Source organism: Peromyscus californicus, unplaced genomic scaffold (assembly GCF_007827085.1).
Source record: "Peromyscus californicus insignis strain IS unplaced genomic scaffold, ASM782708v3 Scaffold_16__1_contigs__length_79575227, whole genome shotgun sequence".
NCBI lineage: Eukaryota > Metazoa > Chordata > Mammalia > Rodentia > Cricetidae > Peromyscus > Peromyscus californicus.
Window position 1 is genome coordinate 10,635,686 of NW_026294458.1, and position 12,929 is coordinate 10,648,614.

At 42.7% G+C, this 12,929-nt stretch overlaps 1 protein-coding gene across 3 annotated transcripts in view; it reads left to right on the plus strand.

Annotated features, from left to right (window-relative positions):
- Tbccd1 (TBCC domain containing 1) overlaps nt 1–12,929 on the plus strand; it is a 46,833-nt gene that overhangs the window by 19,409 nt on the left and 14,495 nt on the right. For all 3 annotated transcript variants that reach the window (XM_052740327.1, XM_052740329.1, XM_052740328.1), the window contains exon 3: nt 6,486–6,641. In XM_052740327.1, coding sequence (XP_052596287.1) covers nt 6,486–6,641 — 156 coding nt within the window. The remainder of the gene's footprint in view (nt 1–6,485; nt 6,642–12,929) is intronic.

Genomic DNA, 12,929 nt, shown 5'->3' on the forward strand with positions numbered 1-12,929 from the left:
AGGTAACCCGGGAACAGCTTGACTGCTTTGTTGTGTCAGTATTTCTTCTGCTTGGCACCCCAGTTTATCACTTGTAAATTCTGCCATCCATAAATCTCTAGGTGGGTACGGACACAGCCCTCTCGTAAGAGCTAACTCGAGTCCTGGGAGAACTGTGTCTCCTCCAAGGACAGTACTGTCAGCAAGGCCTCCTACTAGACCCCATCTCCTACAGGTCCTCCATCACCTCACATTTCCACCCTTGGGGTCCAGCTTCAATTCACAACTCACTGAAGGACAAACTACATCCAAACCATAGCAACATCTCTGCCGCCAGGGACTCCATAAGCTAGTAGGAACGACTGGTGTGTATAACGGCCACATGTTAAAGTTCAGAAATGGACTTGAGCGTGATTCATTCTTGTGGTAGGAATGACTTCACAGACTATATTAGTTATATACAGCAGTTTAATTATAGTAACAGTGGCTTAGGCCAGTAACAGCTTGTTTCTCATTTGTCCCACACTCCTACACAACTGCACTTCATAGGATGAATCTCTGGGCTCTTGTCCAAGCAATGACGCAAGAAACCATGTTTCTATATTTTGGAGTCACTTAGTGTTAAATGGCTTTGCTGAGGGGGAACGATGAAATGAAACAATGAAATGCAATGGCCTAGGGTCACAGCAGTTGACTTCTTGCTTGTTTTCACAGAGGCCACGTGAGCTACGGCTCTCTTCCAGGTTGTGGTTGGCAGTGGGAAGAATTGCTTCTTTGTAGACCATGCCTGTTCTTAGCACAGATGGGAAGAACAACAGAGTGGGAGGAAATGGATGCCTTTTCCCCTCAGGATGAGATTGAGAATAGGTCTTTACTGTGAAGAAGTCACCACTGTAAAGGCCACAGACATATCTGCCACCTTCCTAAATCCCTCCTACATCCATTATTAGTATTTTACTACTGCATATATTAAGCACACATAAGTTCTAACTTTTTAGAAAACTGTGTATTTATTGCAGTATTGTTAGCTGGAGGCATGGTGTTGTGTTACAGACCTGAAGAACTAATTTGCCTGTGTAATTGAGACTTGGTTAGCTTTTGACCATTGTCTGGTCCCCTCTTCTAGCATTTGGCAGTCACTGTGCTTCTGGGCTTCTGTAGACTTCACTCGTTAGATTTCGTGTGTGCTGTGGTTTGGGTGTGGTTGGAGTTCTTCCACAGTACCCCATGTTGGTGTTAATGCTCATCGTGGGAGATTGAGAGGGTACAGACTTGGTCTGAGCGAGATTTGATGGCACAGGCCTGTTATCCCAGCTGTTAAATAGGCAGGAGGACCACAGGTTCAGGGCAGCCTGGGCTACAGAGTGAGTTTAAGTCTAGCCTGGGCAGCTTAGTCTCAAAATAAAAAAATGAATAAAATACATATATAGTTTATATAAAAAGATCCTAATGACTCCACCAGACAAACATTCTCAGAAAAGTAGCAAGATAGAGGAACAGTGTATACAAATCAATAGTTCTTCTCTATACTAAGAACAAGCTTGCTGAGAAAGAAGTAAGGGGAAAACCCAAGCAAACAACCTTGGAGTAAACTTACCAGAGGAAGTAAAAGACTTCTACAGTGACCATTTTTGACACTGAGAAAGGAAATTGAAGAAGACACAGAAAATAGAAAGGACACCAACGCTCACAGATTGACAGGAGTAATATTGTAAAAAGTGGCAACATTACCAAAAGGGATCTACAAGTTCTATACACTCAAAGTTTTGTGACGTTCTTTATAATACTAGGAAAAAACCTTAGAATTCATACAGAAGCACAAAAGACCCTGACTAGCTGAAGCAGTTCTGTGGGAACGAGCAAGGCTGGAGATGCCCCAATGGCTGATCTCAAATTCTAGTAAGGAACCATAGTAACACGAACAAACATGTACACTGAAAGACGGACAGAGGACCCAGAGAAAAACCAAGCACGGCTACAAAGGTGTCAAAACCACAGGGAGAGATGGTATCGTCTTCAACAAGTGGTACCGGGAAACTGGATATCCGTGTGAGGAAAAATAACAGTGGGCCCTCTTTTCTGAGTAAAACCAGTGAAAAATGCATCAAATGCCTGAAACTCTAGGAGTGTTAGAGGAGACCAGCGTAAGGTGCAGACACAGACAAGGACTTGCTGAAAAGGACTCAGAGCACAGGACATGAGCTCAAGAATTGATGCTTGTGTGAGATTTAACACTACACAGTAGGGAAGGAAATACTCAGAAGAGTGAGGAGACCATCACAGAATGAGAGAAATGCAGCCTACACAGTTAAGAGGGTTGATTTCTAGAATCTATAGAGGACTGAGGAAATTCAACAAAATGAACAACACAGCCAATAAATGAGTAAATGAGTTGGATAACAAGTCCCAAAAAAATGTAAGTGGCAATAAATATATGAGGAAAATGTTAAATATTTTTAGCCTTTGGGGAAATGCAAATTGAAAGTGCTTTGAGAATCCAGCTTACCACAGTCAGAATGGCTGTAGTAATGACAAGTGACAAGGAGCACTGATGAGGACGTGGGAAAAGAGGAATCCTCACGTCCTGCTGATGGAATGGAAACAGCCGCCATGGACACCTGCAGGAAAGTGCATACCGAAGGGTGTCTTAAGTGAGCACACCAAGAGGGTTGACATCCATGTTTATTGAAACACTACTTAGTAGTCAGAACACAGAATCAATCTAGTCCACCAATAGATAAATGAATAAAGAAAATGTATTTATACCTAATGGAATTTTATTCAACTGTAAAAGAATGAAAGTGTATAGCTGTTACTAGTACGTATGATTCATGTGTAAGATAGTGTCATAACAAAGTCTGTTGCTTCATATAATGAGTATGCGCTAATAAAATTAAAAAATCACACTCTAAAACCTAATCTAACTACAGTGTTTGGAGATGGGGGCCTTTGGAAAGTGATTAGGATTAGATAAGATCATTAGTGTAGACTTAATAGTGATGGATTTGTGAGAGAGATAGAACAGACAGATAATATTCCACTTCCACTCTGGCCATCTGATACTCCCAGGCCACTTTGTGACTCTGGCCGAAGAAGACCACTACCAGATGGATTCCTTGTACTTGCAGAACTGTGAGCCAAAGTAACTTCTCTTTTTACAAAGTAGCCTGCCGTGCATATTTCATTATACTACCAAAAGTAGACTAATATTCCATACAAAGGAAGTCATATTTATCTTTCTGTGTCTGCCTTACTTTGCATGTGTTTTGTTCCCATCCATGGGTAGGGCTCTATAGGTCTCTGGAAAGATGGGACTTAACAGTTAGAGAGAAGAACAGTTGCCCTGGCCCTGCCAAATAGGACCTGAATCTTTGGTTTCTGTTTCTTCAGTTTTGTGGGCCAGTCTTGAAGTGGCAAGTATGAATTCATCTTCATTCCATGGACTGTTAACTCATAGTAACTCCTAATATTACCCGCAGCAGAGACTGGGAAATGAATGGCACCTGTATGTGTGCCCTGGGAGCAGAGAAGGACTTAGCATCTATCCAGTCTCGGCTCCTTGGGGCTAATAGCTAAAGAAAGTTTTGGAAACTGAAGTTTTCCCCACAACCACTAGGTGGAGGTACTGCAGTGGTTAGATGCTAGGTAGAGTAGTGCCTGGATATGAAGATGAAGAAAATGTTAGGAACCATCCACATTTTCTGAGTGCTTCTTGTGTAACATAGTTTTTGCTGGTTGCTATGGATATTAAAGTAGAAAAAGAAGACTCTTTACTGTCTTATGGGAGACTGCCTGAAGCAGTAATGATTGTTAAACTAGATGTATAAAATCAAGGAATATATGCTGTGAAGAAGCCAATCCATCAAAAATAATGGTTAGTTAGCCTATTGTTACTAGTGATCAGGGCCCAGCTTGGGTGTTTCTTTATCCAAGAATTGAAAATAAGGGCTCCTGCAGGTTTACAAAAGAAGCAAGGTAATTTTATTTGGAGCAGAGCGGGAGTGCAGATCAGGAGGGATACATTGTCAAGACTGACAGCAGGCCACAGGACTGAAGACATTGAACGGCCTTGGGCTGTAGCCTAGGCTCTTCTTATGGAGTATGAGAGAAGGAAGGGCTGGAGATAGGGTGGGTCTCCGTTTTGATTGATAGATTGGATCATGTATTCATTTTTCCTACTGCATATGTACCTCCCCATAGTGCATCTTATTTTAATCCAATGCATCTGATTTACTATCCAGTTACGCATAGGCATAAGATGGTAAATAGAGGATTCTCCCTAAAGGGTTTCTAGAGATCACAATTTTACCTTATTCTGCATACATCCAAAACCAGTTCAGGCTGGATCAGCCCTTCTAGTCCTTACACCTTTATACACTGGGGCCATGCTTGAACAGAAACTGTAAATTTTGTTGTTACCGGGGCAGGGAAGCACACAGTATTGTTCAGATATGGGAGTGTGAGTAACCTGGCACAGGTGGGAGTTGAGTCCTGAGCTTGCTAGGTGCAGTGTTTGGAGAAGGTGGTGTGTGCATAGCATGTGAGGTGAAGGAATGTTTGGAGAAGGTGGTGTGTGCATAGCATGTGAGGTGAAGGAATGTTTGGAGAAGGTGGTGTGTGCATAGCATGTGAGGTGAAGGAATGTTTGGAGAAGGTGGTGTGTGCATAGCATGTGAGGTGAAGGAATGTTTGGAGAAGGTGGTGTGTGCATAGCATGTCAGGTGAAGGAATTAGGCTCTGAGTTAGGCTGTTACTTGGTGGGGGTGCCCACAACCTCATGGAGGCCCCAAGCTACGCTAGCTCCTGTGCTTGCCTGCCTCAGTGTGATTCCTTGTGTGTAGTATTCTTAAAACACTGAGATGAAGAATTGGTAAATGGATCCCAAGAGGCAGGGGAGAGGTGAAAGGTGGTAAGAAGGAGATCTTCTGGTTGATGGGAATGTTCTCTTTCTGCACAGTTTCAGTATAGAGATCCTAGCTGGGATCCTGGTCTAGTTTTAAAGATAGGGAGCTGGGTGAAGCATGTGGGGGATCGGCGTTATTTCTTACATCTCTGCAGAAAATTTAAGAATGTAAAGAAAGGGGTAGTTTAGTGGGTAGAGTGCTTGCCTGGCATTGCCACATCCCTGGGTTCACTCCCTGACATTGAATAAACTGGATGTGGTAGTACATGCCTCTAACCCCAGCACCAAGGAGGTGGGGGCAGGAGGGTCAGAAGTTCAAGATCATCTTTGGCTACATAGCAAATTAGAGGCCAGCCTTGGATACATAAAAACCTTTCTAACTTTTTAAAATGTATGAGTTCACAGTTGACACTTGATTGACTGGATTTGGGTGATCTGGGAATCTGTGTTTTTCACCTTCTTGGGTATGGGTTGCTCTCTATTGCTATGTTAAAACACAGACCAAAACCGATTTGGAGAGGAAAGGGTTTGTTGGCTTAGACGTTACAGTCCATCCAGGAAAGCCAGGGCAGGACCTCAAGCAGGCACCTAGAGACAGGAGCTGAAGCAGGGACCAGAGAGGGTGTTGCTTGCTGACTTGCCTCCTTGAGCTTGCTCAGCGTGTGCGTTCATATTCAACCTAGGACCACCTTCCCAGGGCTGACGTGACTCAGGGTGGGCTGGGCCGTCTTCTATCAATCATGAATCAAAAAGATGCCCCACAGACATGGCCACCAGTCACAATCTCAGGGTCCTCCAGCTTGTGTCAAGTTGACAAAGACTAACTAGCACACTGGGTTAGAAATTCTTAGCCAGAGATTGCGGTGGATCTAAGTGTGGACCCAGGTATGTCACTTCACTGTTTCACTCCTGTGTGTATATTGGGATGGGAATGTGAAAATCATGAGCTTCAAACCACACCCTTCCTCAAATAGGATGACAGAGAATAGTAGTGACTTTTGGTTTTGGTTGTATGTAGTTTTGTTTATTTTAAACGGTCTCACTGTGTAGCTCAGGATGGACACAGACTCACGATCCTTCCTCTTGAGCTTGCTGAGTGCCAGGATTATAGAAGTGCAGCCAGACCAGCATTTTCTTTAAGTCAAACGTTTTAAGAATTTTACAACAGCCTGAGGCCCATTTGCCTCCAAAATGCACATGCATAAGGAACTGCACAGCTCTGGTGGCCACACGGATACCCACTTCAGTTACTAGATTGGTGTCCTGGATTTTCTTGGTCAGCCTACGAACCTTCATGCTTTATTGAACTTCCTTCTTTTCTCCTTTCAATTGTTCATTTACTGTTGGAATTACTGAGGCTGCTTTTTCACCTGTAATATACTTTTGAAAAGGACATTGGTTTTCAGAAAGATTTCCCATAGCTTTTTAGGAAGTGACTCCAGTTATGTAGTTTAGAAATTCCTCTGTCTGGGCATCAAATGGTAGCCATTTCTAAGTTTGATGTTTTTAAGATCAAGAAGCCATGTAGCCCTAGTTCACTGTATACTGAATTGTAAGTGATAGGTGTATTTTAAGGTGTGTTCATCTTTTATTTCCTGAACAGCTTTCAGTGGACACCCTGCAGTTTCTGCTCTTCTTGTACATCCAGCAGTTAAACAGAATCTCCCTGCGGACATCGTTGATTGGGGAGGAGTGGCCCAGTCCCAGAAGCAGACCTCAGTCTCCTAGCCTAACTGAAAGGACCAGTTGTCACAGTAAGGTAAAGGAAATGCTTCCCCTTCACTGAGAAGTATTTTGGATGAAGCCAGGCATCGTAGAGTATGCTTGTAACTCTAGCTCCTGGGAGGCTGAGCCAGGAGGGTTATGAGTTCAAGGCCAACCTGGGCTATTCAATAAGACTCTAGCTCAAAAACATACAAACAAACAAATAAACAAAAACAACTTTTTCCCCCTCAACCCCGTTAATTGCTTAAGTAATTTTTATGTGTTTTAACAAGTGTCTCACATAATTAACTGTTACATATAATGAATCTTCGAAAGGTCTTACTGCTTTTTCTTTTCCATTTTAAAGAAAAACAAGTATTTCCATCTGCTTTCTTGGTGTGGGAAGTGTGTTGAAAAGCTATAAAATGTAAACCATAGAACCATATGAAGGCTCTTTTTTAGTGTGGATGTGCCACAGCGTGGCTGGAGGTCAGACAACTTACAAAGGTCAGTTCTCCTCTTTCGCCATGTGGCTCCCAGGGCCTGAACTTGGGTCACCAGGCTTGGCAGCAAGCACCTTTATCTGTGTGGTCATCTTGCCGGCCCCAGACACATCTTGCCTAGCTAATCAGTATTTCAATATTGAGGGTTGGGTTCATTGAAGTCTTTTCTTTCCCAGCAGCCTACTCAGTTCCTTCAGGCACTTAAAGCCAGCCATCAGGGGGGCAGTTTCCGGGTCAGTTTGAGATGGGTTTCTCTGTTGCTTAGCCAGAGTCCAGTGTCTTCAGCAATTGGGTCTTCCCATGTAGTTATGGTGAGTAACCAGCGTCAAGGACAATAGCTTGTGTTGCTTGGGGGGCTTCTGAGGCCTCCGTGACCTATATCTCACAGGAACTATCCTGTACCCCTCTCTAGTTGCCTGGCTTCCACTGGAGCACCAAGTTGCACACAAAAACAAATGATTTGAAGCTAGGATCCAACTATGAGAGAGAACATGCGGTATTTGTCATTCTGGACCTAGGTTACCTCACTCAGGGTGATTTTTCCCAGTTCTATCCATTTATCTGCAGACTTCATTATTCCATTTTTCTTTACAACTGACTAAAATTCCATTGTGTATATGTAGTACATTTTTCTTATCTATTCGTATTTTGATGGATATCTAGGTTGATCTCTTTTCCTGGCTGTTGTGAATAGAGCAGCTAGCTAAGAACCTGGATGGGCAGTGTCTCCAGTAGGATGTGAAGTCCATTGGGTATGTGCCCAGGAGCAGTATGGCTGACTCACTCTGTAGATCTTTTTCTAGTTTGCTTCTTTGTTTGTTTGTTTTGAGATAGGGTTTCACCTTGTAGCCCCAGCTGGCTTAGAACTTGCTATATAGGCCAGGCTGGCCTCCAACTCAGCAAGATCTGCCTGGCTCTCCTTCCCAAATGCTGGGATTAAAGGTGTGCACCACCATGCCTGGCCCTCTTTCTAGTTTTTTGAGAAACTCCAGTAGTCTGCAAGTCCATGCTCCCACCAACAGAGTGTAAGGAAGTCTCTCTCTGCCACATCCACACATTCTTATTTGTGCCCTTCTGATTGAGGTGAGAGGAAATCTTCATGTAGTTCTCATCTGAATTCCCTTATGACTTTTTAAGTGTTTCCTAGCCATTTTCCTATCTCTTTGGAACTGTTTTGTTGAATCCCATTACCCGTTTTTAATTGGGTTCTTTATTTTCTTAATATTTAATTTTTTGATTTCTCAGTATACTGTCGACCTTAATCCTTTGTCAGGTAAGTAGCTGGCAAAGGTCTCCTCCCGTTCTGAGAGGAGGAGGTCTTTGCTTTCCTGACAGTTTCCTTTGCTAGACAGAAACTTTAGTTTCCTGGGATCCTGTTTGTTGATGGTTGGTCTTATTTCCTGGGCTATGGTAGTAGTATGCAACTTTAATTTAATCTTTAATAAACAGTAAAATTACATGTATTCTGAAGGATTGTTTTAAAATTTATTTTTTATCAAGGCAACCCATTTTTTTTCCACAAAAAAATTGTATATTTGCTAATAATACCTTCATTTTTAAGTTTGACAGTTCCTTAAAAGGGAGGATTTTGTCAAACATTTCTTCCACTCTTGAAAATGGGAAGCGAGCATAACAGTGTCCGTCAGTCACTTCCCTCTGTGTCCTCCAGCATGGCAGGCGCAGGCAGGCCAGGCCGGCATAGTGTACACCCCAGAGAACTGGAGACTTCACAAAGCAGCCTTCAGTAAATTCTACAAAGTACTTAGTAGTTAGTTTTTCAGAAACAAAGCTATTATTATTACCCTCATTCCACAGAACTCTTGAAAACAGTAGAAAAGAAGGAAAATGTCGTATGAATAGGAAGGAAATCAGTTCCTAGCATTTGCTTCTGAACTTTCTCATTCTTTTTTTCTTAATAGTAATAATGTTTGGAATTCAAATTTCTGTCTGTCTGTCTGTCTGTCTGTCTCTGTGTCTGTATTTAAGGGGTACACCATCTACACAGGGCTTCCCATTGAGCCTAGAGCTTACTGCTTTGGGACTAGACTGGCAGCCAGAAAGCCACAGACCCTCCCATCTGCCCTGCTCACCCCTTCCAGGGGCTCTGCACTTCACACTGTGAGCGCTGGGGGCCACATTCAGGCCCTCATGGTGTAAAGCAAGCCTCCTTTCACGCTGGGCCATCTCCACAGCCCTCTTTGTGGTTCTCACGTGTGTGGGTCTGCGTGGCTTCTTCTGTATCGGAGTATGCTGTGTCTCCAGCACTAGACTTCTGTTTTTGTTTTTGTTTTTTTTTTTAACTCAAGTTTATTTTTTATTTAAGATTTTTCGAGACAGTGTTTCTCTGTATAACAGCCCAGGTTGTTCTGGAATTTGTTTTTTTTTGTTTTTTTTTTTTAAAGATACAGAAGAGGGTGCCAGATCTCATTTCAGATGGTTGTAAGCCACCATGTGGGTGCTGGGAATTGAACTCAGGACCTCTGAAAGAGCAGTCAGTGCTCTTAACCTCTGAGCCATCTCTCCAGCCCTAGACTTCTGTTTTTCTGCTTTCTTGGTACTGATTTTGCTTTCAAACCTCCATTCATTTCCACGGCACAAAGTCCAATGCCGTCATCCTTGCTTCCTCTGGCTTTAGTCTTGGTGAAAGAATATTGCGTACATTTTGATGAAGATTGTTTTCAATATTAATTTCACAGTTTCCATTTACTCAGCAATTTCATCTTGCTTAGCCCCCCGCCCCCACCTTCGAAAACATTTCTCCATCAAACCTGTAATGTTTTCCCTCTATCTAAGCTTGGGATTTCTTAATGTAGTTAGGATTTTTAAGTTCTCCTTCTAAGGAAGGTGTAGCAGCCACTGGAGCATGTGATAACCCATCTCGATGGGCCACACCATTGTGTGGGCCAACACTTGTGAGGGCAAGAGTGTATCACAGCAGCTTCGTATTATCTGAAGTCCATCTGGACAGTACCAGGAAGCAAGGCCATATTGTACCAAATAGACCTGCCAAAATTCTGGGTGTTCAGAATGGTTGAGGCCCTGCTATCCCTCAACACTTGTGGAGATATCCCAGAATACCCAGAATTCTTAGGCTTAATTGAAGAGTGGTTCTGTTTCATATATTTTCTGAAGATCATTTTTTTTTTTCCCAAGCCAGAGTTTCTCTGTGTAGCCATCCTGGAAGTTCTGAAACTTTCTTTGTAGACCAGGTTGGCCTCGAACTCACAGAGATCTGCCTGAGTTCTGGGATTAAAGGCATGCACCACCACCGCCTGACTCTGAAGATCATTCTTAAAGGGATCCTTTATTATAAACCTGTAACTTTTTCCATTTTTGGTGTAGGTCAGACCATCTAATACTTAAGATCCAAATACTTCACTTTATGGGAACAAATCTATTTCTGAATTTGTTCAGGTTCAACAGCTCACTGGTAGAACCATTCAGTAGAAGGAAGTCCATTGTTACTGGGTTCCACTTTACAACACAAGGTGTGTGTATTAGTCAGGGTTCTCAAGGAACAGTACCGATATTAAAAGGGATTTATTAGACTGCTTACCAGATGTAGTCCAGGTAGTCCAGCAATGGCTGTCTCACAGTGGAAAGGCCTAGAATCTGGTAGTTGTTGAGTCCATAAGGCTGCATGTCTCTGCAGTCCCAATCTGGTGCTGTATCCTGGAGGATTCCTGGAGAGCTGCTGGTCTTTAGTCTGTGCTGGAATCCTGAAGAAGTTATACTTAATCCCAGCCTCAGCCAGGGTCGAGTGAGGGTAAGCAGGCACAAAGCAAAGCTTCCTTCTTCCAGGTCCTCTATTCAGATTGCCGCCAGAAGGAGTGGCCCAGATTTAGGGTGGGCCTTCCTACTGCAAATAATTAGATTAAGACAATCCCTTAGAGACGTGCCCAACAGCTTGGGTTATAGTTGATTCCAGATGTAGTCAGGCTGATTCCAGATGTTGTTAAGTAGCTATGATAGTATGCCATTGCCATGCAATTTGGAAGAATTTCTATCAGTAAGATGTTATAGCCTTGCCCAGTTGGCAACCCTAGTTTCTATACCATTTTTGATACATTGTTTATTCTCTCCAGCTGCAAATTGTTCTGCAAGATGTTTGCTTGCAGAGCTGTCTTTCAGTCTCCGCTACTTTTAAAGAGATGTTCTTCACATAAGTAGCTGACCCTCCATCTTCTGCCCAGTGCAAACTTCTGCTTTCACCTTAAAGTAAATTTCTTACTTCTGTATTGTCAGTAAATGTTTGATTGAGCACCTAAGTTTATATACCTACATATCTGGGGTTATGTAAAAATTTCTCAGGCAAACAAGCAGGAATAGAAAAAGTTTAAGAAGCACTGTGTTAGGGAGAGATGGCTCAGCAGTTAAGAGCACTGGCTTCTCTTGCAGAGGACCTGGGTTTGTTTTCTAGCACCCACATGACAGCTCATCACTGTCTATAAATAACTTGAGTTCTATAGCATCCAACACTCTTCTTCTGGCCTCCACAGGCACCCGGCATGCACACGATGCACAGACATACATGCAGGCAAATAGCCATACACATAAAATAATAATTTTTATAAAAAGAAGAAGAGAAAGGTCCTTTGCTGAACTGTTGGCTTGCTGGCTTCCAGCCTAGCTGAGGAAATAGTGAGCTCCAGGTTCACAGAGAGTTGCTGCCGCAAAACAAATGGATAGAAAGTGATAGAGGACATCTGGCGCGCTCTTTGGACCAGCACACACACACGTACACTCATGCACAAAGACATATATACATGAATAGATAAGTAAGTAAGTCCTTTTTTAAAGTCCTATGTTATAGCATGAGTGGGCTTTTAAAATTTAATTGTCTTTCCTTTTTTTGAGAATTTTATACACGAGTACTATATTTACATGAGTTCCACCTCTCCCTCTTGTTCCCCAACTCCTCCCACCATACCCCTTTGGATTGATGGTCTCTTCGTAATTATTGTTGTTACATATGTATGTGTGTGTATCCATTTAGTGTTGTTCATACACACACACACACACACACACACACACACACACGTGTCTGTGTGCACATACATTGTGTGTGTGTGTTTAGGGCTGACTACTTAGGGTTGGATAACCTCTCTCAAGAGGGCTTGTCTCTAGAGAAAAATGATTCTGAGCAGCTCTTGATTACCTGTACCTTTTTTTTTTTTTTTTTTTGGATCCATGTGGAGAGTTTATTATAATGGAGAAATGAAGAGAAAGATATGAAAGAGAGAGACAGAAAGAAAGAGAGAAAAGAAGAGAGAGAGAGGTCTAGGGTGTGTACCTCATGGAAGGAAAAGTGGAAGAGAGAGACTGCCTGTACCTTTTTAATCAATGAGTGAGGCCTTGTGAAATTTTCTCCATCCACATTGGCATGTCAACTGGTATCATTTTGCAGGCCTTTTTTGTGTTGTTTTTTTTGAGACAAGGTTTCTCTATGTAACAACCCCGCTATCCTGGAACTTACTCTGTAAACCAGGCTGGCCTCGAACTCATAAAGGTCCACTTGCCTCTGCCTCCCGAGTGCTGAGTTTAAAGACGTGCGCCACCACCATGTGGCTGCAGGTCTTTTTTAATGCAACCATGCTGTTAATATTTCACAGATAAAACTTCTCTATCATGTCTAGAAGATAATATCTTGCAACAGGCATCCTGGTCCTCTGAATTACAATCGTTCCGCTCATTTTGCCAGAATGTAAAGCCTACAAACCACAACAGTGATTGGCCTGGCAGGGTATCTCCAGTGGTACGATAGTGGCACTAATCTAGGAGGAAACCAGCAACTGGATTAAGGGCAAGAATTCCGGCTTGGTACTGTAAACCTGGCCAAC